Source organism: Lutra lutra, chromosome 8, assembly GCF_902655055.1.
Source record: "Lutra lutra chromosome 8, mLutLut1.2, whole genome shotgun sequence".
NCBI classification, from domain to species: Eukaryota; Metazoa; Chordata; class Mammalia; order Carnivora; family Mustelidae; genus Lutra; species Lutra lutra.
The window spans coordinates 134,993,432-135,014,714 of record NC_062285.1 but is presented as its reverse complement, the minus strand read 5'-3'; the positions used below and the strand labels follow the sequence as shown (position 1 = coordinate 135,014,714).

Below are 21,283 nucleotides of genomic sequence, written 5' to 3'. Positions count from 1 at the left end.
CTGAACTACTACACTAGCCTCCTAATTAATTTCCTGCTTCTGCTCTAGCTCACTCTCAATTTATTCTCTATACCGTAGTCATAGGGGTCCTTTTATTGTGTCACTCTGAGAACTTTCTAGAGATTTCCATTTTACCTAAAGGAAAAGGCAAAATCCAATAGCAGCCTACAAATCCTTCAAATCTAGTCCTCTCCAGTCTTTCTTCCTTGCTATATAGCCGGCCACATTCTGCCTCAGGGCCTTTGCACTTGCTCTTTCCGTGCCGGCAAGGCTAGCTCTCTCCCTTTAGGGCTCTGCTCAAGTGTCACTTGATCAGGGAAGCCTTCCCTCCGGGTACCCCATGTAACACCAGGACACCCATACACCCCCCCCCACAGGCACAGAATCCCTATCCCCTTTCCGTGCTTTATTTTTCTATTTTAGTTAGCAATATTTAACTAACATAGAGATTCATTGTCCAAGCTCCCCCCACTAGGGCATACACAACACAAGGGCAGGAACCCATGTGTTGGCCCTAGCACAGCGCTTGGCCCATGTGGCGTTCGACACCCGTCCAGTGCTTCTTCTTGCCCATCTGCATCTATAGCCCCAGAGACAATTGATCGGCTTGTCGCGAAGCTCCTTTCCTTATGCTCCTTTTGCAATAATTTGGTAAACATTCACAACAGAGTAGGAGACACCACTCAGCCCCCACAGTGAGGGACCCCAAATCTCCCCCCGGCACCCTGTATCTCTGTAGAGATAAAGAGACGTCTGATGAACGGCTCTCCAAGGGCCTTAGCTCCTCGACCATTGTGGAGGAGATCTGGCCAGACTCGTGAGACGGTCGAGTTCAGCTTGAGGGAGAAGGAAGCACTTAGTTTGGAAACCAGGTTAGAAGGAATTGAGAGGAACGCGGTCCGGCCAGATTAAAAACACGTGCTTATGCCTTCACCTTTTCTGTGTCTTAAGGGCCACCGCTTTTAGCCCTTCTCATCTGGGGAAAGCGCTAAGGGTCAGCCAGGGCCTCCTGAGGCAGGGCCGAGGAATGGCCACCAAGGGTCCCAGGTTTTGTCTACCTCAACAGCTCTACCCACGTTTTGGTTGTTAGCCAACTGTGCTCAGCCAGGGACAGTGTAAATATTCTGCTCAGAAAATGCACTTCAGTGATGGTAGGAAGTGCTTTAACCTAACTGGGACGTCCTCAACCGATCACCTCCCAAAGAACGGACAACGAGCATCCATCATGGCCGCCGGCAACAGCGCAGCAACAGGCAACCAAAGAAAATGGCGCCGGGGCGCGCGGCCAGTGACGGTAGACCCAGGCTGGCGCGGCCATCTACGAGCGCCAGCCGGGGCCCCTAAAGACCTGCCCGGGCTTAAGACACCTGAAGACCCTGACACTTGGCGACTGCAATATGGAGGACAGTTATTGTGTCTGCAAAGCAACTTGCACAAGGAGGGCCGGGTTCCGGCTCGCGTTCGGAACCCAGCAAAATCCTCTATTCTCCAAACAGAATGCGTTACGCACACTGCGCATCTTCGCAATAGTGGGCCGGGTAACGACGCAAAGAATGTTACGTCGCACCGGAGGCTCTTCCCCCTCACCCCACCCCACGTTCTAGTTCAGGTGGCGCGAGAGCTCTACGCCCGCTTCGTACTTTATTTTTCTTCTATTGACTGCAAAATGTGCCCGTCTGCGCAAGTGACGTAAAGTGCTTCCAAGAATAACCTTAGTACTCCGCTAAGCCCTCGGGCTATTCCAAGACGCTGTTTACGTATCGTCTCCGACGTACGTAGCGTTAAGCTGGAGCAGTCTCAGCGCCGGCCGCCATTTTGTGCAGTAGCTGGGAAGGAAGGAGACGCCTAAACCGCGGCACTGCCGGGTTTGAGCGTAGCCAGACCTACCCACTGTTTTTATAACCCCGATTCTCTGTGTTTTGCTCCCGTCTCCGACGAGAGAGGCGGCGACGGTGGCGTCTGCGACGGGAGACAGCGCGTCGGAGCGAGAGAGCGCCGCGCCTGCCGCCGCCCCAACAGCGGAGGCGCCGCCGCCATCGGTCGTCACCAGACCGGAGCCGCAGGCCCTCCCGAGCCCGGCCATCCGTGCCCCGCTCCCAGATCTTTATCCGTTTGGGACCATGCGCGGAGGCGGCTTTGGGGACCGGGACCGGGATCGTGACCGTGGAGGGTAAGGGGGGAGGGGGAGAGGGAAGGCCTCGAGTGTGCGTGGGCCGGGGGGAGGGGGAAGGTTGTTTGCTGAGGAAGCCGCAGCTTGCGGCCGAGAGGGGGACCTGGAGCGGACTGCGGGCCTGGGACCGACGCCTCCGATAAGGGGAGGCGAGGCGTTCCTGGGACATAAGAGCGGTTTGGTGGGTGGGCCTGCGCCCCGGGATCACGGGTGACCCGGCGAGGGGGGGCGGCCTGGTGACGCCCCAGCCCCTTCCTGCGGACCGCCGTCGTGGCGGGGAGCGGGAGCGGCCCCCGAGCGCCGCGGACCTGGCCGGGCCTCGCCTCGCTGCCCGGCTTTCGAGCCCCGCCGATTTGGGCAAGTCATTTGATCTCCAGGCCTCCGCGTTCCTCTGTAAAACACGGATGTTCTTGCTGAGAAGAGGAGGAGATCTCCGAGTGCGGCCTGGGAAAATCTTGATGCCAAATGGTTTCCCTTACGTTATCTGTCGCCAGAGAGGACTGTGAATGGCACTGCAAAGTAGCGACCAAGAGCCTGATTCCTAGTTTAAATACATCTTTAAATCCCCTTTAGTCGTATTTCAGATAATTCGAAGGGAGCACATTGGACAGTGAAGCAGGGGAATTGTTCACCATCTAAATGATCATATTTGAGGAGGGAGGGGGTTTTTTTGTTTGTTTAATTGTTACTACAGGGTTCCTCCCCATAGCGCCGCCTTTTTTCCTCCAGTTGGCCTGGGGTATTTTCCCAGCGTGGTTAGAAAGTTTTCGATGGGATAATGCCACAGTTGAAAGTTAACAAGATTAAACCTGAAGTCTTGCCAGATAACAGATTGAGATCTTAACATCAGTTAAAGGAAAAAGTTGATTCTAAGAGATTGGTGTTTCTCTGTGCTGTTACTTTTTTGTAATAAACCTCTTTTCTCTGGATAAAAAGTAATGGAAAGCCAGTTATTGATACATACATGACCTCGTGCAACCCTGGACCTTTTTGTGAGCCTAGTGGGCATCGTCATTGCCTTTACTTTGCATTGTTCTTGGGAATTGAGGTGCTACACGGAATTGTCTCTTAGTAGTAGGTGTTCTGTTAATGATACTTTCTCCAAACACTGTCTTTTGTGGTTCAATCACAGGACTCCCATTCTAGTCACAAGCACTTCAGTTACCACCCGAATTACAAAATAAAAAATGTATACCTTGTTAGAAAGGAAAATACATAATGTTAAATTTGGAGGGCTAGAAGTGGAATATTTGCTTAGTGTTTCACAGTATAGCTATATTTAGAAGTGAATTTCAGTGCAACCACTTAAGACAAAGAATTTGACATTACCCAGCAGAAAATGACCCAGTAATTCCTCTCTAAAGCTTTATACCCCAGATGGTAAAGCCCAGAGAAATCCTTGTGTATGTTCCCCGGGATTCATGGACAAAAATGTTTTTACCAGCACTGTTTGTGACAGTATTGGAAACCATTCTTAAATCTGGATAAAGTGGGGGTGTCCATACAGTAGAACACAATACAGCAGTGAAAAGAGAAAACGTACATCAACACGGATGACTCACAAACAAGTGAAAACGCAAGTTGTGGTAAAAAAGGATAATACCTATAAGGATACATACGACAAGACTCAAAAAGCAAAATTAGAGGTGGTAGGTACAGGGTTTGTAAACTTGAAATAGGTACAGGGAGCTACCAAGGTACTGATAATGTTCTGTTCTCTCGGATGTGGGTGTTTGGTTTAGAAGTTTAACCATATGTGTTTTAACAATAAAAATTAATTTGAAAAAGTGAATTACTGATCCATACTTAACCCCATATTGACTATCAGATGACATTTTTTTAAAAGCTTTAAAAACTTGAAACAAAATGGCAGTTTTTCGTAAGGTCTGTGTCCTAATTCTCCATTTACCATGAAGTTTCATTTATGATTTGAATAGCTATATTCCTTTTTTTTTAAAACTATTTCTTTAAAAATTTTTCTATTTTTTATTAACATAAAATATATTATTAGCCCCAGGGGTACAGGTCTGTGAATTGCCCGGTTGAATAGCTGTATTCTTAACTGAATGTTAAGGAAGCTGAAATGGATTATTATTTGGAAAAGGGAATGGAAGTGTGATCAGTGTACATGTAAAATCCAAGTTGTGTGCCTTGTACGTTTAAACTAGCATGATAATTGCATGTAAGTACATAAATCTTTAGACCTGCATTTACTGCAAAGCAATCAAAATATTTAATGAACAGTATAGTATGCCAGGGATTAGGATGTGTGCATCTTCGAAGGATGGCAAGAATTCTGTAAGAGTAAGAGGCCATCTTGAATATTGAGGGAAGCTTTAATTAGAAAGGTGGAAGACAGCGTATTTTTAAAGAACCGTGTTTCAAATTACATCCGTGGTGTAGAATGATAGATCTTGGTTAAATGGTCAGAGCAATAGAGAGATGGGAGAAACCTTGTTTCTTCCTCTGAATAAGCCTTAAAAGGAATGTCACTTTCCAGAGTTCTGTGTTCTTGTGGATCATTAGTTTAAGGTCCGGGTAGCATTGGAATGCAGAAGCATTGGAATGCAGGAGAAGCATTGAAACAGCACCTTCTAGGAGCCACGTAAATTATTATAAACTAGGGTGACAGTCTCTAAAAATTGGTATTACAATTCTTTGTAAGCCTAACAATCTAAAAACTTGTCTTACCTATTACAGATCTGCGTTGCTTCATTTGTAAAAAAAGGGGGGGGGGAGTTGATCCAGGTGGTCTTTAAAGATGATTGTCTGTTCAGTATTGACCTTTGGGCCTGAGGGCAAGGTGAAGATGTAATCGATACTGTTTCTTCAATATATGTATATATCTTAGCTTCTGTTTTGATTCCTGATCTCTCTTACCAGTTCAGTAGTGTAAATGGAATCCATCAAGTTCTACCTATTCAGTGAAGACACTTAGTGGTCCCAAGAAAATTTTCCCGCCATCAGTCATTGTATGTTTGTATTTAGAGAAGTGTCTAGCTGAGTAAGTTTTAGGAACACTTCGAATTCCAGGAAATTGAGACCCTTTAAAATAATACAGCTACTGCCTGTCAATTACAAAGTGGAACCATCAGCAAGATGATGTTATGAGTGGCTTAGAGTGAAAAAGGGGAGTTAAATTCAAATTCAGGAGTAAGGAAACTGAATGAAAACACAGTGTAAGTGTATACTACTTGTATAAGAAGCAATGCCCCACACTTTAATAGGCTGAAGTATGGAAATGAAGACCCATCTCCACGTTCTAGGAAAAGTTGGAACATTGTGAGTTTACTTGGGGGTCATTTGTATTCCAATTGAACTTGTCTGTTAGGAATGTTAGATAAAACAAAGATTGGCTTTAAACGTTAGTTTTTTAAACCTTAAATAAGGGGTGCCTGGCAGGTTCAGTAAAGCATGTGACTCTTGATCTTGGAGTCATGAGTTTGAACCCCGTGTTGGGTGTAGAGATTACTGAAAATAATGGACTTAAGTAAAACCTTAAGACTTACTTTTTATGGTAGGTTTATAGTTAATAATACTATTTCCCTGGGAACAAAAAGGTGGGGATGAAGAGGAAAAAGGTCATAAAACAGTTCTGGCTGTTCATTAGCATACTAAACGGAAGAGTAGCCTACTAGTTTTGGGGAGGGGGGCTAGTAGTTTTCTTTAAATTAGCAGGCAGTAGGAGTGATAAAAGGCTCAAGATACTGTTCCAAGTGTGGGGCGACTGGGCTTGAAATACATTTTTTTTTTAACCTGTCCACAGTATTGCCTTTAATTTTGAACATAAGCTAATGTCTTCCCTTGCATATATGTCTGAATATTACACAGGAATAGAGACTTCTGTTATACTCAATTTAATATCTCCAGCACCACTTAAAACACTACTTGGTACAGTGACTATTTGCTCAGTGAATACAGTTATGCCAACTTGTACGGAGTGATTACTATGCCAGATACTTTCTTAAGCACTTTATCTTCATCTCAGTCTCCGAAGTGATAGTATTTTGTCTACATAAGAAGCGAGTCGGAGAAGTTAAATTGTTAAAAATCATACCATAAAAGGCAGAATAAAATTTCAAACCTTTACAGTGATTCTAGAATATGGTTGTAACCCCTATTAGTTTTCTAAACATAGGAGTTTGATTTTTTTCAGCTACTGTAATCATACCTGTAACAATATTACTGGATAGTAAAGGAAGTTATAAACTTTTTCTCCATACCTTTGAATAAGAATAAAAAAAAAAACAACTTGTTGGAGGGGCTGGTCGTATCCTAAGAGAAAATCTTTTGCTTGTCTTATGCCACCTAAGGTATATTGCTTTTAAAATACTAAAAAATTAAAAATGTTGATGTTTCTAGATTCGGTGCAAGAGGTGGTGGTGGCCTTCCCCCGAAGAAATTTGGTAATCCTGGGGAGCGTTTACGTAAAAAGAAGTGGGATTTGAGTGAGCTCCCCAAGTTTGAGAAGAATTTTTATGTAGAACACCCAGAAGTGGCGAGGCTGACTCCGGTAAGTTTTAGGGATTGATTTATTTACCTTTTCTATACACAATAATGACCGAGTTGACATATTGGGCCTATGATGGAAAGAGCACTCGGTCCCGAGTTCCACTATTTCTCCCTCTTCCTAGTTCTTACTGTGGGCAGATTACTTTCAATATTTCTGAGTATCTGTTTTTCTCATGGGGAAAATGGAACTCTTATCACTTGCTACATTGAAAGTGCTGTTACAGCTGTTAGAGATGTATTTTCCAGTGTAATCTTGGATTAAATCATTGTTCAGCTTGACTGGAACATAAAGTTTTGCATGTTTGGAATAACTTACTCTTTTTTTTTTTTTTTAAACTGTGTTTTCTTCCATAGTATGAGGTTGATGAACTACGCCGAAAGAAGGAAATAACAGTAAGAGGGGGAGATGTTTGTCCTAAACCTGTATTTGCCTTCCATCATGCTAACTTCCCACGTAAGTGTTCTTCAAACCAGGATTGTAATTGTTAATTTTTATTGAACGGTACATATGGGTAATGGATTATTAAAGGTTTTGATTCAGGTTCAGTATTTTGTTGAAGAGGCAAGTAGAAACCTTTCACAAAGATGGTAATATATGTTTTGTTTTGTTTTTTAACTTCAAGGCTGGAAGTAAATGCTGTATTGTTGCATAAGAGTTTTTTATGCTTATCTATAAGTTCTTTAAAACTGAATTTTTCATCTTTCTCTAGAAGTTTTGCCTCTGCCTTTTAGAAAACAAAGAATTGGCTTTCTAGCTGGGTATAACTTGGCAAATAATATGTGACCAACAACCATGTACCCATGCTCTGTTGGAGATGCTAGGTCCATGGTTTTAAAGTATTGAAGGGAAGGGGGATAGATAGCTAAGGCAACAGTCCTCTGAGGTAGTAGCAGGTCAGAGATTAAGTAAAGAAAGAAAGAAATGGCACTTTTCTTGGAGAGATACAAAGCTGGGTAAATCTTTCCTTTGATTGAGTTGAACAGTTTTTTAGAATTCTGGCTGTGTCTTTAGTTGTACCTAAAAGTGCTGACATCTGTTCCCTTAACAGAATATGTGATGGACGTGTTGATGGATCAGCACTTTACAGAACCAACTCCAATTCAGTGCCAGGGATTTCCTTTGGCTCTCAGTGGCCGAGACATGGTGGGCATCGCTCAGACTGGCTCTGGGAAGACTCTGGCGGTAGGTACCACCAGCGAGGGAATGTTAACATGATGGTAACTTATTTTGCTATTCTGATTATCCTGTTAATTCTTAATTCTTAAAAAATTCTAATTCAGATAGTATAGGTAATATTTCAGGTTTCTTAGCTATGGGAAATGTGTGCAAGTATTTTGTGTTCAAATTTACCTTGCACATGATGTGTAACAGCTGTGAGTTCTGATTTCACTTTTGCGGTTAGGCGTTATCAGTTAACTGTGATAATTTAGGATAATGGCTTAGTTTTGGAATAAAGACTATTGTTCTTTCTCCCCTTCTCCCCTAGTATTTGCTGCCGGCGATTGTCCATATTAACCACCAGCCGTACTTGGAAAGGGGAGATGGCCCAATTGTAAGTGTGTTCATAATTCTAAAAATAAGCACAATTTAATGATAACTGTGTTTCAGGCACTGTGCTTGGCCTGTGTTTTCGGATTTCATTCTCCAACCCACGCTCCATACCTGGAAATGAAGTTACCTCTGCCTTACTGATAAAATTTTGATACAGTGCTATTAAGTGCTCAGTCTAAAGTCCTACAGCTGTTAGTGGCTGAGTTTGAATTTGAACCAGTCTTACTCTTAACCGCCATGCGCACTGCCTTCATACTGCTTCATAATACTGCATTTATTCTGCAGTAAATTCTAATACAGTTTTGAATTGCTTGTTGATTCTGTGAGGAATAAGGAAGTATGAAATGATGTCCCTGCCATGTACATGTAAGTCAGATTTAGACCGTGTATTATTTGTGGTTAAGTAATACTGTTTTGTAAAGATTTTATTTATTTGACAGAGGGAGAGAGATCACAAGTAGGCAGAGAGGTAGACGCGGGGGGGCGGGGGGGGAGGGGAGCAGTCTCCCCGCTGAGCAGAGAGCCCGATGTGGGGCTCGATCCCAGGACCCTGGGATCATGACCTGAGCCGAAGGCCGAGACTTAACCCACTGAGCCACCCAGGTGCCCGGGTTAAGTAATATTTTTGTAAATGTTTATAGGGCAGTATGGTTTTCTGGCTTGATTATTTTCACTTAAGCTACTTTGTGTAAAATGTGTGTAGTGGTTATGGAACGTTTTTTAATACCTTCTTAACCTGTTTTTTAAGAATTGAGGGATGCCTGACTGGCTCTTGAGCTCAGGGTTGCAAGTTGGAGCCCCATGATGGTGTAGAGATAACTTAAAATTAATACCTTTTTTTTTTTTTTTTTTTTTTTTTTTAAGATTTTGTTTATTTATTTGACAGAGAGGGAATGCAAGCAGGGGGAGTGGGAAAGGGAGACGCAGGCTCCCCACTGAACAGGGAGCCCAATGCGGGGATCAATCCCAGAACCCTGGGATCATGACCTGAGCTGAAGGCAGATGCCTAACTACTGAGCCGCTGAGGTGCCCCTTAAAAATAAAATCTTTAAAAAAAAAAAAAAAAAAAAAAAGGAGCTTGCATTTGGTATGTTTTTACAAACAGGTACATTGTTACAGTGTGGTTCACAGAAAGGATAATATGTTACTTTGTGATATGAAATATATTCCCTATGGCTAGTAGAATTAGCTTCATTATTGTTAGCTAATATCTCATGTATTTGTACACAGAACAGGGTGTGTTGTTAACAGCGTATATGATAACCTATTTCAAAGAGTTCTAATTTAGTGGTGTTTGTGTATAAGTCATTGTTTTTTGCCTACACATCTAAGAGCTTAAGCTAGAGGTCAGAGAAGTATCTGCTTCGCTATTTCCTTATTCATTTGTTTTTTTCCTAATAGTTAATCCATGGTTAAAGCCACTTGTTCATCTTGTAAGAGTTGTTTAGTTAAAAGTAGGTAACAATCTGTAAATCCACTCAAATAGCATACAGACTATAATGCATCCTGTATCAAAAGTAAATCCCATATCGTAAGCATGTGTCATTTCATAAGCTAAATACTCTCCGTTTTTTTTTTCACACTCCAGTGCACTTGTCTTAACCTGTGCCTTTCCCATCTCCTCACATAATTTTAAAGTACCAGATTAGACAATACAGAAAGAACTTAGATGACCTTTTTGGGCTTTTTTCTTTTTTAACTTGGGGTAGGTGTCTTAAACATGTGTTTGTTTTAGTGTCTAGTTCTGGCTCCTACCAGAGAGCTTGCCCAGCAAGTGCAGCAGGTGGCTGATGACTACGGCAAATGTTCTAGATTGAAGAGTACTTGCATTTATGGAGGTGCTCCTAAAGGTCCTCAGATTCGAGACTTGGAGAGAGGTAATTTTTTAAAAAATTAATGGTTTTTCTCATTTTACCAGTTTTTATGAGTGAAGTTGGAGAGGAAAATAAAATAGTGGGTTCTTGTTGGGAAAAAAAAGTGTTTCAGCAGCTTAGAAATTCTCAGGTGTGGTTAAATTGCTATTAAAGGAATGCTTAATGTAGTTAGAGACTGAAACTTTGTGGCAATTTGATGATTATACATAAATCCTGTTAACGTCATGCTTTCCAAGTATTGTGTTAAAATTCAGCTAGTGCTCTGTAGCATCGAATGCAGCCACCAGAGCTGGCACTTCTTAGCTGGACTGGTACAGTGTTTATAAAGAATTCTTAATTGGCCACATCTTTGGTGGTGTGTTACAGGTGTTGAGATCTGTATAGCTACTCCTGGACGCCTGATAGATTTCCTGGAGTCAGGAAAGACAAATCTTCGCCGATGTACTTACCTTGTTTTGGATGAGGCTGACAGGATGCTTGATATGGGCTTTGAACCGCAGATCCGTAAAATTGTGGACCAAATCAGGGTGTGTAAAACTGATGATACCCTGTCTTTATGCTCATTGGCTGTCACAGTTCCTTAGCCTAAAAGAAAGCTTTTCTTTTCCTGCTAGCCTGACAGGCAGACATTGATGTGGAGTGCAACCTGGCCGAAAGAAGTGAGACAGCTTGCAGAGGATTTCCTTCGGGATTACACCCAGATCAATGTGGGCAATCTGGAGTTGAGTGCCAACCACAACATCCTCCAGATTGTGGATGTCTGCATGGAAAGTGAAAAAGACCACAAGTAAGATTTTACTCTTTCGATAATGCTGTTAAAGCTTTCCTAATAATCCTCCCAAGAGTTAAAGCACTGAAGAAGTCTGAAATTTTTTGAGGCCCCAAAACAGTAAAAGCAGCATTAGCTTTCCAACTATCCATTCTTTATCTCATTCTCCAGAGCATTGTGGTTACAAGCAAGGATTCTGCACCCTTAAAATTAAGTCCCAGTTCACATAGTTATCAGCTGTATAAAAAACGTGAAAAGAAAGTACTGTAGCTTTGGGGAGTTGATATTGTAGACGTAGCCTTTACATTATGTATGGGGAGGTCAGCTCTGAATGTGTGCATTTTTACTCATCTTGTCTTCAGGTTGATCCAGCTCATGGAGGAAATAATGGCTGAGAAAGAAAATAAGACAATAATATTTGTAGAAACAAAGAGACGCTGTGATGACCTCACTCGAAGGATGCGCAGAGATGGGTGAGTCCTGCGTGGAAGTAATTAGCCACAGGTTTTATATATACAGTTCAGTAGGTCTTTGTAAGTTGGTGTGATGGATGTTCTGTGCTATTTCAGTAATATCTGACATGCACTTAGCTCTTCAGATGGACAGGGTAATCTATTCATGTAGCCTAATAAACCTTGAGAATTCCGTGTGGTAGTGCTTTTTAAAGTTTAATTCACCTGTCTTTAAAGTATTTCTGAAATATTGGTCACTTTTCTTCTGACAGTTGGCCAGCTATGTGTATCCATGGAGACAAGAGTCAACCAGAAAGAGATTGGGTACTTAATGGTGAGTTCAGAACTGAACATTGTCCATATTCTGTTTTAGGGATGGGCAGACTTTCTGTAAAGGGTCAAGAAGTAAATATTTTCTGCATTGCAAACCGTACAGTGGCTTGTGTCACAGTCATTGGCTCTGATGTAATAGCAAAAAGATGGTCATAGGCAGTATGTAAAGAAACAGTCTTGCTTTGTTGTGGTAAAATAGTTAAGACATATTGCCAGATTGAATCTGTAGGCCAGAGTTGGCCCAGCTTTGCTCTTGTTAAATGAGTATTAGGGACGTTTTGTAACATATCTCTACTGTCCTTGAAGGTCAGTAATACTAGCTGTTCATACTTTCTCATAACTTAGACCACCCTTTATTTAATAAGATCTTGTCCTTGTTGATGTTCTGGTGTTTATCAGCCTGGAGAATTACCCAAAACCCTATGCTTCTGGGGTTTGGAGGGGGTTGTTGTTGTTGTTTTTAAGAGAGAGCTGTTGAGCAGGGGAGGGACAGAGGGAGAAGGAGAGAGACTCTCAAGCTGATTCTGCGCTGAGCTCAGAGTCTATGTGGGTGTCAATCTCACGACCCTGAGATCATGACCCAAGCCGAAACCAAGAGTTGGACACTCAGTGGATGACGCCACCCAGATGTTCCTACTTTGGGGATTTTTATGGAGGCTTCATAGCATAGGCCTGATTGATAATATTAATTCAATCTCTAGTCTCTCTTCCCTTCCCCAGGGATGGGGGGTGAGGCTGAAAGTTCAAGCTCCCTTATAAGCATGGCTTGGTTTTTCTAGTGACCAGCCCCATCCCGAAGCTCTCCGGGATTCCACAAGTACTGTCTCAGCACAAGATAACTCTCATCACTCAGGAAATTCTGAGGGACTTGGGGTCTCTGTATCAGGAACCAGGAATAAAAGATTCCCCTAACCATCTCTGTACAAGGGTTTTAGGAGCTCAGGGCCAGGACTTGGGGCAGAGACTAATATACATACTTTGTTATTTCAAAGGAAAGTAGTGTTTCTCCTTTGATACCACATCTTAAAATTGCTTTCTCCCCCACCCCTACTTTTGGCTTTATTTCATTTGGAAGGTAACCTCAGTGTCGTAATTCCAGGGGAAAAAATTCTAGCTCATTTTAATTTTGTTATAAATTGCTACACAGTTAGTAGTACTTCATTATTAGAGGTGGGTTTTTGTCCGTTGTTCCTCTGTTACAAGTGAGTATAATAAAGATATTCAAAGAAGTACGGTTTCCCTTGAATTTAAGAGTTTGGCATGTTCTGACACCATTATTTGAAGTTTAACCTGGTAAAGTAAAAAGGCCAGATGGTTAGGAATGTTTGGTCATTTTATAAAGGTAACCACTTAGCCTTGGTTGTATAACTTGGCTTTCTTGGCACTCTGCTTGTTTTACAGAGTTCCGTTCAGGAAAGGCGCCCATCCTCATTGCCACAGATGTAGCCTCCCGCGGGCTAGGTTTGTATAGATAGGGGTCTCTGTCAATGGTATATGTATCTTTCGGTTTAAAGATTTGTTTGTCATTTCAAACTAGAGTTTGTATATACGTGTGTTGAGATAATTGTTTACAAGAGAAGAATACAAAGTGTGACACCCCCCCCCCAACTTCTTTTAACCTTGGTTTTTGTTTTTTTGTTCTTTTGTTTTTCCTTTTATTTTCAAAGTCTCTTCCTGCTCCTGACAAATAGGCTTTGGTCTGCAGCAGGGCCTAGGCATGACTATGGAAACAGTTAGAGGGGCAGGAGACATTCAGTTGAACAGCTCAGCTTCTTCCTGGTTTTATTCTCTTTTCCTGGCTGGGTAGAAGGAGCCTGATTGAACCTAGCTGATAGAAGCTGTGTCCACAGTTGTCCTCCCAATACCAGTCTATCTGTACCAGACGTGTGTGTGGAAGCCCAGTTCCATGAATGCTAACATAATATATTCTTGGGATTTAATAAGTCTATAAATATGTTATCATTCAGTTAAGTCTACATTGCCCAATTTTATTTACTGGTGTAAAATTATCATGGACACTCAGTTATCCCCTCTTCCCACCCATGTTCTATATCAGTGTGCTGTTTCCCAATTTAAGAACTTCATTTGAAGCTCGTGTTCTTCTGGAGTTTTCCACCCATTAGGATTTAAGATTTAAAGAACAATTTCGTGGTACTTTATCCCGTTATTCTGAGGTAAACAGGTAGAACTCAAAACTTTCGTATTAGAAAAAGATGACATCTCTATCACAAAGATATTTTTAAATTATTGGCAGGTGTTTAATTTCTTGCCTAGTAAGCTGAGAAGTACCGTATTCCCTTACAGTACTTAACATAAAGGGGATAAGTGTTCAGCCGGAGTACAAAAGAATGAAGGCTTTCTATACATAGCACTCCTCATTCCCTCCTTCAGAGGTGGTGACCTGCAGCCATGACTGAAACTTGTCTCTGCCCTCTGAGGTCATGTCTGGATCTGTGCGGTTAGAACTCGGGCCTGTTGGGAGAAGAGGCTGAGGCCTGAAAGCAGTTTACACAAAAGCTTTCAGTGATGGTGGTTTTTAAACAGGCTTGCTATGTGCTGGTAGCTTCTTTGTGCATCTTGCCTAGACAATTAAAAATATTTGTTCCTTTTCCCCCTGCATTTCTAAACCAAATCAATTGGCTGCCATTAGAATAATTTAGACTCTCACCCGCCCCCACTCATCCACGTGAGGGGAGAGGGAAGGTACCTGAGTCTGTTTCTTGTTACTCAGCATCAGTGCTTGTTTCGGGCCCCTTGTTTGCTGCCTTGTAAAAATCAAAAGGAGGGGGAAAACCCACCAAAATGGCAGAATGCTGACCAAGGTCCTACAAGATCCTGGAAAGTGAAGGCTTCTACCTCACAGACAGGGGTGCAATTTTCAGCTGAGTCACCAGGCCTTTTTTCACTTCCTGTCGAGCGATGGCCTCTTAAATGTTCCCTTCAGGTAAGTTCTTCACTTCCCGTAGTTTTACAGTAGTCCTCCTCAGGAAGCCACTAGTCCCTTTCCACTGGGATAGTTTTAATTTTTTCCTTTTTTTTTTTTTGGTTTTTTTTTTTTGTTTTTTGTTTAAACTACACACTGTGAAACTAAAAATATTGAATTTATTTTGTTTTGTTTTTTAACAGAAGCTTTGCTAGCAGCTGCAGATCACTCAGTACATGGCCGAGGCAAATCTGCATTGGCCCGAAGCCGCTCTAGATGAGCCTGTTGGTTCCTTTCAGTCCCGCCCACTTAGCGATCGGATGCTCAGGCCATGTCCTAGGGCTTGTCAGAAAGTTGTTCTCCTAGGCAGCTGGCCAAAACATTAACTTCTCAATTTCTTATCCTGCTACAGCATCTTCTCTAAAGGCAGCAAGATTATATTGTGGCAGCGCACAAGTAACATCAGGGCAGGCTTGACTGGAGAAAACCAGATTCTGCGCTTGCTCCTATGTGCCCTGAGCCAGCCCTGTGTGTACACACAGAACACCTTTCTAGTGTGAAGACCTGGCACCATGTCTGTCCCCTGTTGAAGCCCTCCAGAAATACCCCCAGGTCTTAGTTTCTGAACTGTTGACTCCAGTCCCCAGTGCTTTCTGCTAGGAAAGCACACATCTGCGCGTTCAGTGCAGCCCCTCAGCTTGCTCTGCTGCCCATGGTCAGACACCGTGGGACTGACTAAGGAGCGTTATCCCAGCTCCGAAGACCTGGCCATGGAGCCTGATTCCCATGCCCCACCTCCTGTCCATCCTGGCCCCGTCCATTTTTGTTTTTCCTTCGTTGCATCAACGAGCCTAGCCGGAGACTCACGCTGCCCCCTGTGATAACTGCCTTCTCGCCTTTCTGGTGTGATTTCAGGACTTTAGGGGTCAGTAAAGACTGAGGAGCCTTTATTGTAATAAGAAACAGACATTCATGCCCCTTTCTTCACAGGCCCTTTAACAACAGCTGAATTTTTTTTTTTTTTTTTAATCATCTCCCCTTTCCCCTGAAATTAATCCAGTCTGGGCAATAGATGCAGTCTGACCCTTTGGATGTAACTTACATTTTTTTATTAATTATTTTTTTCTACAATCACCCCAATTATCCTTGGGGGAGGCGTTGGAGGACCTGAAATTTTTACCCGAACCCAGGTTCTCCGGCGCTTGGCAACCAAATGGGGCTACAGAGAAGCATCTAAGCCAGTTCACAGAGCGAGCGTGTGTGGGGACTTCTCACTGCCACGGACCCTTGATGCATGCTCCCCGCGCTCCAGTGGTCCCGTGTCAGAAGGCGGAGTTTTCGAAAGGAGGCCGCCAAAAATAAAAGGCAAAGAGACGGGATCGGCTGCAGCGGTTTCCCAAAGGAGGAGGGAGTGTGCATCGGTCTGGTAACAAACAGAGAATGTTTTTTAATTATTTATATCACAAAAATCTGTGTTTTATCTAGGATATTTTCTGAATATTCTTTGTAAAATGCAGATTTTTTTCCACAAAACATTAGGATTCTTTGTTATATTAGATTTGTTTGTTTAAGTAGGTAAAAATATACATTTAGCTGAAAGCATTACACTAACATTTACATACTTTAAGCATTAGGAGGTTATTGAACTCAATTCCCAGCAGTGGATAGAACATTAAACTGTATCTCAAGGTTTCATGGTTTTTCCCACCCTCTTTGGCTATTTAATTTCCCAGGTTATGTAGACAATCTCGATAATTGAAGCAAGTACTGAGTTGAAATAACCTTGAGTTGAGCAAAAAAAAAAAAAACAAAAACAAAACACCTCATTTGGCAGAGCTGGGCTTGGTTTGGTAGTACAGTGAAATTTTAGTGTAATGTGCTCTTGTAATTGAAAGGGGAAAGCTAATTCAGATAATTCTGCAAAGGAAAATGGGTGTGTACTTAACTTTGGCTTTGATGAGTTTTTTAAAATAGGAGAGCAAACATTTTTTAATCTAAATATTTCAATTAAGTCTCCTTGAAAATGTAGTAATAAAGTATATGAAGTTTCTTTTTCCATTTTGCTCTGTGACTGGTTTAAAGGTAAGTTTGTTATACTACTGGTAGATTTTGCCAGGCTTCTCCCAACAGAGTAGAAGTAATTTGACCTTGTACCTTATCGGTAGTACCACTTACCTTCTGCATTTCCAGTGTTGAAAAGGAACCGGAATTTGGTGATGATTCCTGCCGGTATATTGGTTAAAATACAGAGGCAGGAGTTTGGATGGTTGGATGGGATTCCCTTGGGGTTTTACAGCTTGATAAAGATGCCGCTTCCTGTGCATGTCCCGAGAATCATTAATCCTCTTTTACTCTGTTGGGATGAGTCTTTTTTTGTTCCTGTTTAGAGTGGTTACTAACTTAATCTTCTTTCCTCTTGCTGTCATCTGCATTCGTGCTTCCCACCTGTTGTTGGCATGTCCTTTACCTTCTCTTTCCCTGCCGCACCACCCTCCGCTCTGACTCGTCCTTGGCTTGGAAGATGTGGAAGATGTCAAGTTTGTGATCAACTATGACTATCCAAACAGCTCAGAGGATTATGTGCACCGTATTGGCCGAACAGCCCGTAGCACCAACAAGGGCACCGCGTACACCTTCTTCACGCCAGGGAACCTAAAGCAGGCCAGAGAGCTGATCAAAGTGCTGGAAGAGGCTAATCAGGCGATCAATCCCAAACTGATGCAGTTGGTGGACCACAGAGGAGGCGGCGGAGGAGGGGGTAAGGGTAAGTCCTGGAGTTTTCCAGGTACTGCCAAGGTATCTTCTGTGTTTATTGTGCCCTTTTTGGGTTTTGGGGTTTTTTTGAGTATGTTGCTTAAAAACGGGACAATGATTAGTAGTTTTTCATAATCTCTCTTAAGTGAGACCACGTGAAGGGTAGGGGTGCTGTCAGGATTGTCCTTTTGCAGCCCAGTATATCCGTAGACGGTGCTATAAAACTGTCCTTTGTGTTTTGAAGTACACGGTGCCTGTTCAGAATTAAGCTGAATTCTGGTCGCTTTTAATACCTTCAAAAGCCTCAGTGTATATATTAGGTTTTTGGCTTTTCAGGGGAAGAGATGAGTGAGTTCACACTATTCTGTGGTCTTAGAAACAGGTGTAGTTCATGGCTCTGAAAACTGGGTAGTTGCAAAATATACTAGGATCAGAGCTCCTTGACTACCAGTTTTTATCATTTTGTCCCAAACTGAACTGCATGCTGAAGCTGTTAAAATTACCCGAGAGGTTTCTTAAATAACAAGGTTTTTGTTTTTTAAGTGGGTTTGGAATTGTGCCTAGGATCCCAAAGCTTGTGAGGTAATTGCAATGCCATCAGGTCCACAAAGGAACGTTTGAGAACCGCTGCGTACTGGTAGAGGGTCTGGGGAGGGTGGTCTGAACTTAGCCGCTTGTCTTTTGTTTTTTAACCTGTGGTAAGTCACCTAAACTTTCTTTCCCATTGTTCCTGTATTTTGAAGATTGTGTTTCTTGGTAAATCCTCAAAGGGGAAAAGGACCTAAAATGGTGAGGAGTGGAATGTTCATTCTTTTGAGTATGTCCTATTAAAGAACCAAATTATGGGTATAGTTTCAAAGTAACTGATGTGGAGGCTGGCCTAGCTAAAGATCGAGAAAGAATGCTGAATACTTTGGTACCTCATAGAGTTTTTGCATCTGGTTGTGTTGGGTTGTATATTTGGCATTACTGGCATTAAAAATACCTCGTGTCCTCCCCTCAGGAGGTCGTTCTCGATACCGGACCACGTCTTCAGCCAACAATCCCAATCTGATGTATCAGGATGAGTGTGACCGGAGGCTTCGAGGAGTCAAAGATGGTGGCCGGAGAGACTCTGCCAGCTATCGGGATCGTAGTGAAACCGATAGAGCCGGTTATGCTAACGGCAGTGGCTACGGAAGTCCAAATTCTGCCTTTGGAGCACAAGCAGGCCAATACACCTATGGTCAAGGCACCTATGGGGCAGCTGCCTATGGCACCAGTGGCTATACAGCCCAAGAGTATGGCGCTGGCACTTACGGGGCTAGTAGCACCACCTCAACTGGGAGAAGTTCACAGAGCTCTAGCCAGCAGTTCAGTGGGATAGGCCGGTCTGGGCAGCAGCCACAGCCACTGATGTCACAACAGTTTGCACAGCCTCCGGGAGCTACCAGTATGATAGGTTACATGGGGCAGACTGCCTACCAGTACCCCCCTCCTCCTCCTCCCCCTCCTCCTTCACGTAAATGAAACCACTCAAGTGGTAGTGACTTGTGCAGACTTACTACATTTAAAGGAACGCTGTCTTTCCTTTTTTTTTTTTTCTCTTCCCCTTTTTTCTTTCTTTTCCTTTTTTAATTTTTTCCCCAACCATTGTGATTTGTCTTTCATGCAGATTAGTTAGAATTCACTGCCAGGTTTCTTCTGTCCGCCAAAATGATCCAGTCTGCAGTAACAGATTTTGTAAAAACAATATAGAGAGAGCTGACTGGAAGAGATTTTTTTTTTCCCCAACTTCTTGCATGTTGAGGATACTTGAGCTATTTTTCATCTTAAAAGAAAAAGTAAGGTATTAGGCCCTTTTGTGGGAGCCCATTTTCTTGTCCTGAGTTGGGGGGGTCGGGGGGAGGGTAAAGGGTTGAATTCTGCAGAAGATGATGGCATCTGTGCTTTAGGTTGCTTTCCTTACTGGGTTAGAAAACCAAGAGGGAATTCCCCGCACATTTTCTGTAATGTTTTTTTAATGTTCCTCAGGCCTGATGAGTTAAGACAGTGCTTTCTTCGCCATTGTCCTTTCAGCTGATTGCTTGTTAAGCGCATTTGACAGTTAAAAAAAAAATTCCTGATTGGTTTTGTCTCCCTCCTATTCTGCCTTGCCCCTTCCCAATTACTGAAAAATAACCATTTTAGTCCAGATAGACATTGAATTTTTGAGTTGAGTGTATCTTTTAAATTAAAAACCCCAAGTGTTTATTGCAATGGTTAAATGTAGCATCTCAGCATCTGGTGGGAGCTGCCTGTCTCTCTTCCCCACATAACCAGGGACCATCTGTGAAATTCATTTTCCGACTAGATAGCCGCTCGGAGCAGAATGAACATAAATGCTCACTGGAAATTCATTAACCAGTTAAATAACTTAACCAGTTAAGTATGCATTCACCCCGCAGTATAAAAACCACCTTTGATTATAAACAGAATATACTCTGGCAAATTTTCTTTCTAAATTCTTACCTGTAGAGCTAGAATGAAAGCACCTCTTTGCTAGCTGCTCAGCCCTTTTGGCCAAATTATCTTGAATAAAGAACCTTGGGGGTGTGTTAAGAAAGCTCTTAATTCTCTTCATACTCTTCTCTGCAGTGCTTTGTAACAGCTTTTGGATGCAAATTTTCTTCAGCATCCTTTTGCACTCAGCTTTTTACAGGTAGGTAGTGCTTAAGGAAAGTTACAGAGGACTAAAGCCTAAATCCTCACTTTTCTTCCGGAAGGTAGGTGAGTTTGTCCCCTTCATAGGGATACTGTTTTACTGAGACCTCTGTAGCACATGGGCCTAGGAGGAGTTTTCCGCTCTCGTGTTCACTGTAACAGGACAGGGAGATCAGACAGCCCCAGACCCCAGACCCTCTTCCATATCCAGTGTTAGAGTATTAATTCGTTGTGCTCTTACTGGGTGTTCGTGAATAATGTAGTTAAAGGGGGAGCGCTCCACTGCATCCTTCGGCTAAGGCCTGAGGGTGCCTACTGGTTTATAATATCTAAATACTTGGGTTTTTTTTCTTTGTTTTTCTTTTTAAAATTCTTCAGGGAGAGAGAAGGGATGGTTTCTGAGGGGTTCTGAAAAGTGTGGTTGAATGTGCAACATACAGGTAGGTTGTCCAGCATAAGCTGAAACGTACGCATGTAATAACTCCGACGTGTTGTCTCCCCCCCCCCCCCCATTTTCTTCTTAACTTTACTTCCTTTTCCCCCTTCTTCAATTTGAGGCTGAGGGAGGATGGTAGGCACAGGAAAACTTGACAAAACTGCTCTGTGCTTGTAAAACCAAAGTGCCCCCTCTATCCCTGCCAAAAAGAAAATCACTGTTTTTTGGTCTAAGCCCTGACCAGTCCGTTATAGATACTTCTTTCTACACCAAAACTGTTTTTAAACAGGTGCCACCACAAGGGGTGTCGTCCTTATCTCTGCAGGCCTTCAAGCACCCCTTTGTGGGAAAGGTCTCTGGGCGGGCCCGTGGTACTCAGTCTGCCGCTTGCTTTCCTCTTTCCGCCAGGGATGTTGCGGCCATAAGTCAAAACAACAGCATATTCCAAATCTCAAAAGCTTTTGTGGCCTGAGCACAATTGAAATCTAGCAGAGTTTTTCCTATGTAGCTTTAGAGTAACTCTTCTGCTTCTCTGTCACTTATAATTCAGGTTCTGCCTTTGCCTCAGAGCATGAGCAGAAGAGTCCTCATGTGACGCTAGTTCTTTTGCAGTCCTGGGTGAAACTATTTAAGCTATGGGGCTGCTGCTCCCCAGTTCCTCCCTAACAATTCATTGTGTGGACTTCTCTCATCTGAAAGGTTGGTGGCTTTTGCTCGGGATCAGTGCTCTGTTCACGTTCTTGCTGGTCTCTGAACACATTCCTGTTGCATTAAGACTTGAACGATGTGTAGATGCGTGATGTTCAGGCACAGGATGCTAAGAGCT

General features: G+C 42.8%; 1 protein-coding gene across 2 annotated transcripts; it reads left to right on the top strand.

The window, feature by feature from the left end:
* Positions 1-1,786: 1,786 nt before the first annotated feature.
* Positions 1,787-20,671, top strand: DDX17 (DEAD-box helicase 17). Of its 2 annotated transcripts, none has more exons than XM_047739719.1 (13): positions 1,787-2,170; positions 6,533-6,683; positions 7,037-7,136; positions 7,732-7,865; positions 8,170-8,235; positions 9,970-10,111; positions 10,475-10,635; positions 10,723-10,895; positions 11,240-11,350; positions 11,602-11,663; positions 13,064-13,123; positions 17,107-17,343; positions 18,343-20,671. In XM_047739719.1, the coding sequence occupies exons 1-13, from the start codon at positions 2,121-2,123 to the stop codon at positions 18,846-18,848; spliced, it is 1,953 nt and encodes a 650-aa protein (XP_047595675.1). In that variant the 5' UTR covers positions 1,787-2,120; the 3' UTR covers positions 18,849-20,671. The 2 variants fall into 2 exon arrangements, with proteins under 2 accessions (XP_047595675.1, XP_047595674.1); XM_047739718.1 differs by having other exon boundaries at positions 17,107-17,349.
* Positions 20,672-21,283: the final 612 nt, after the last annotated feature.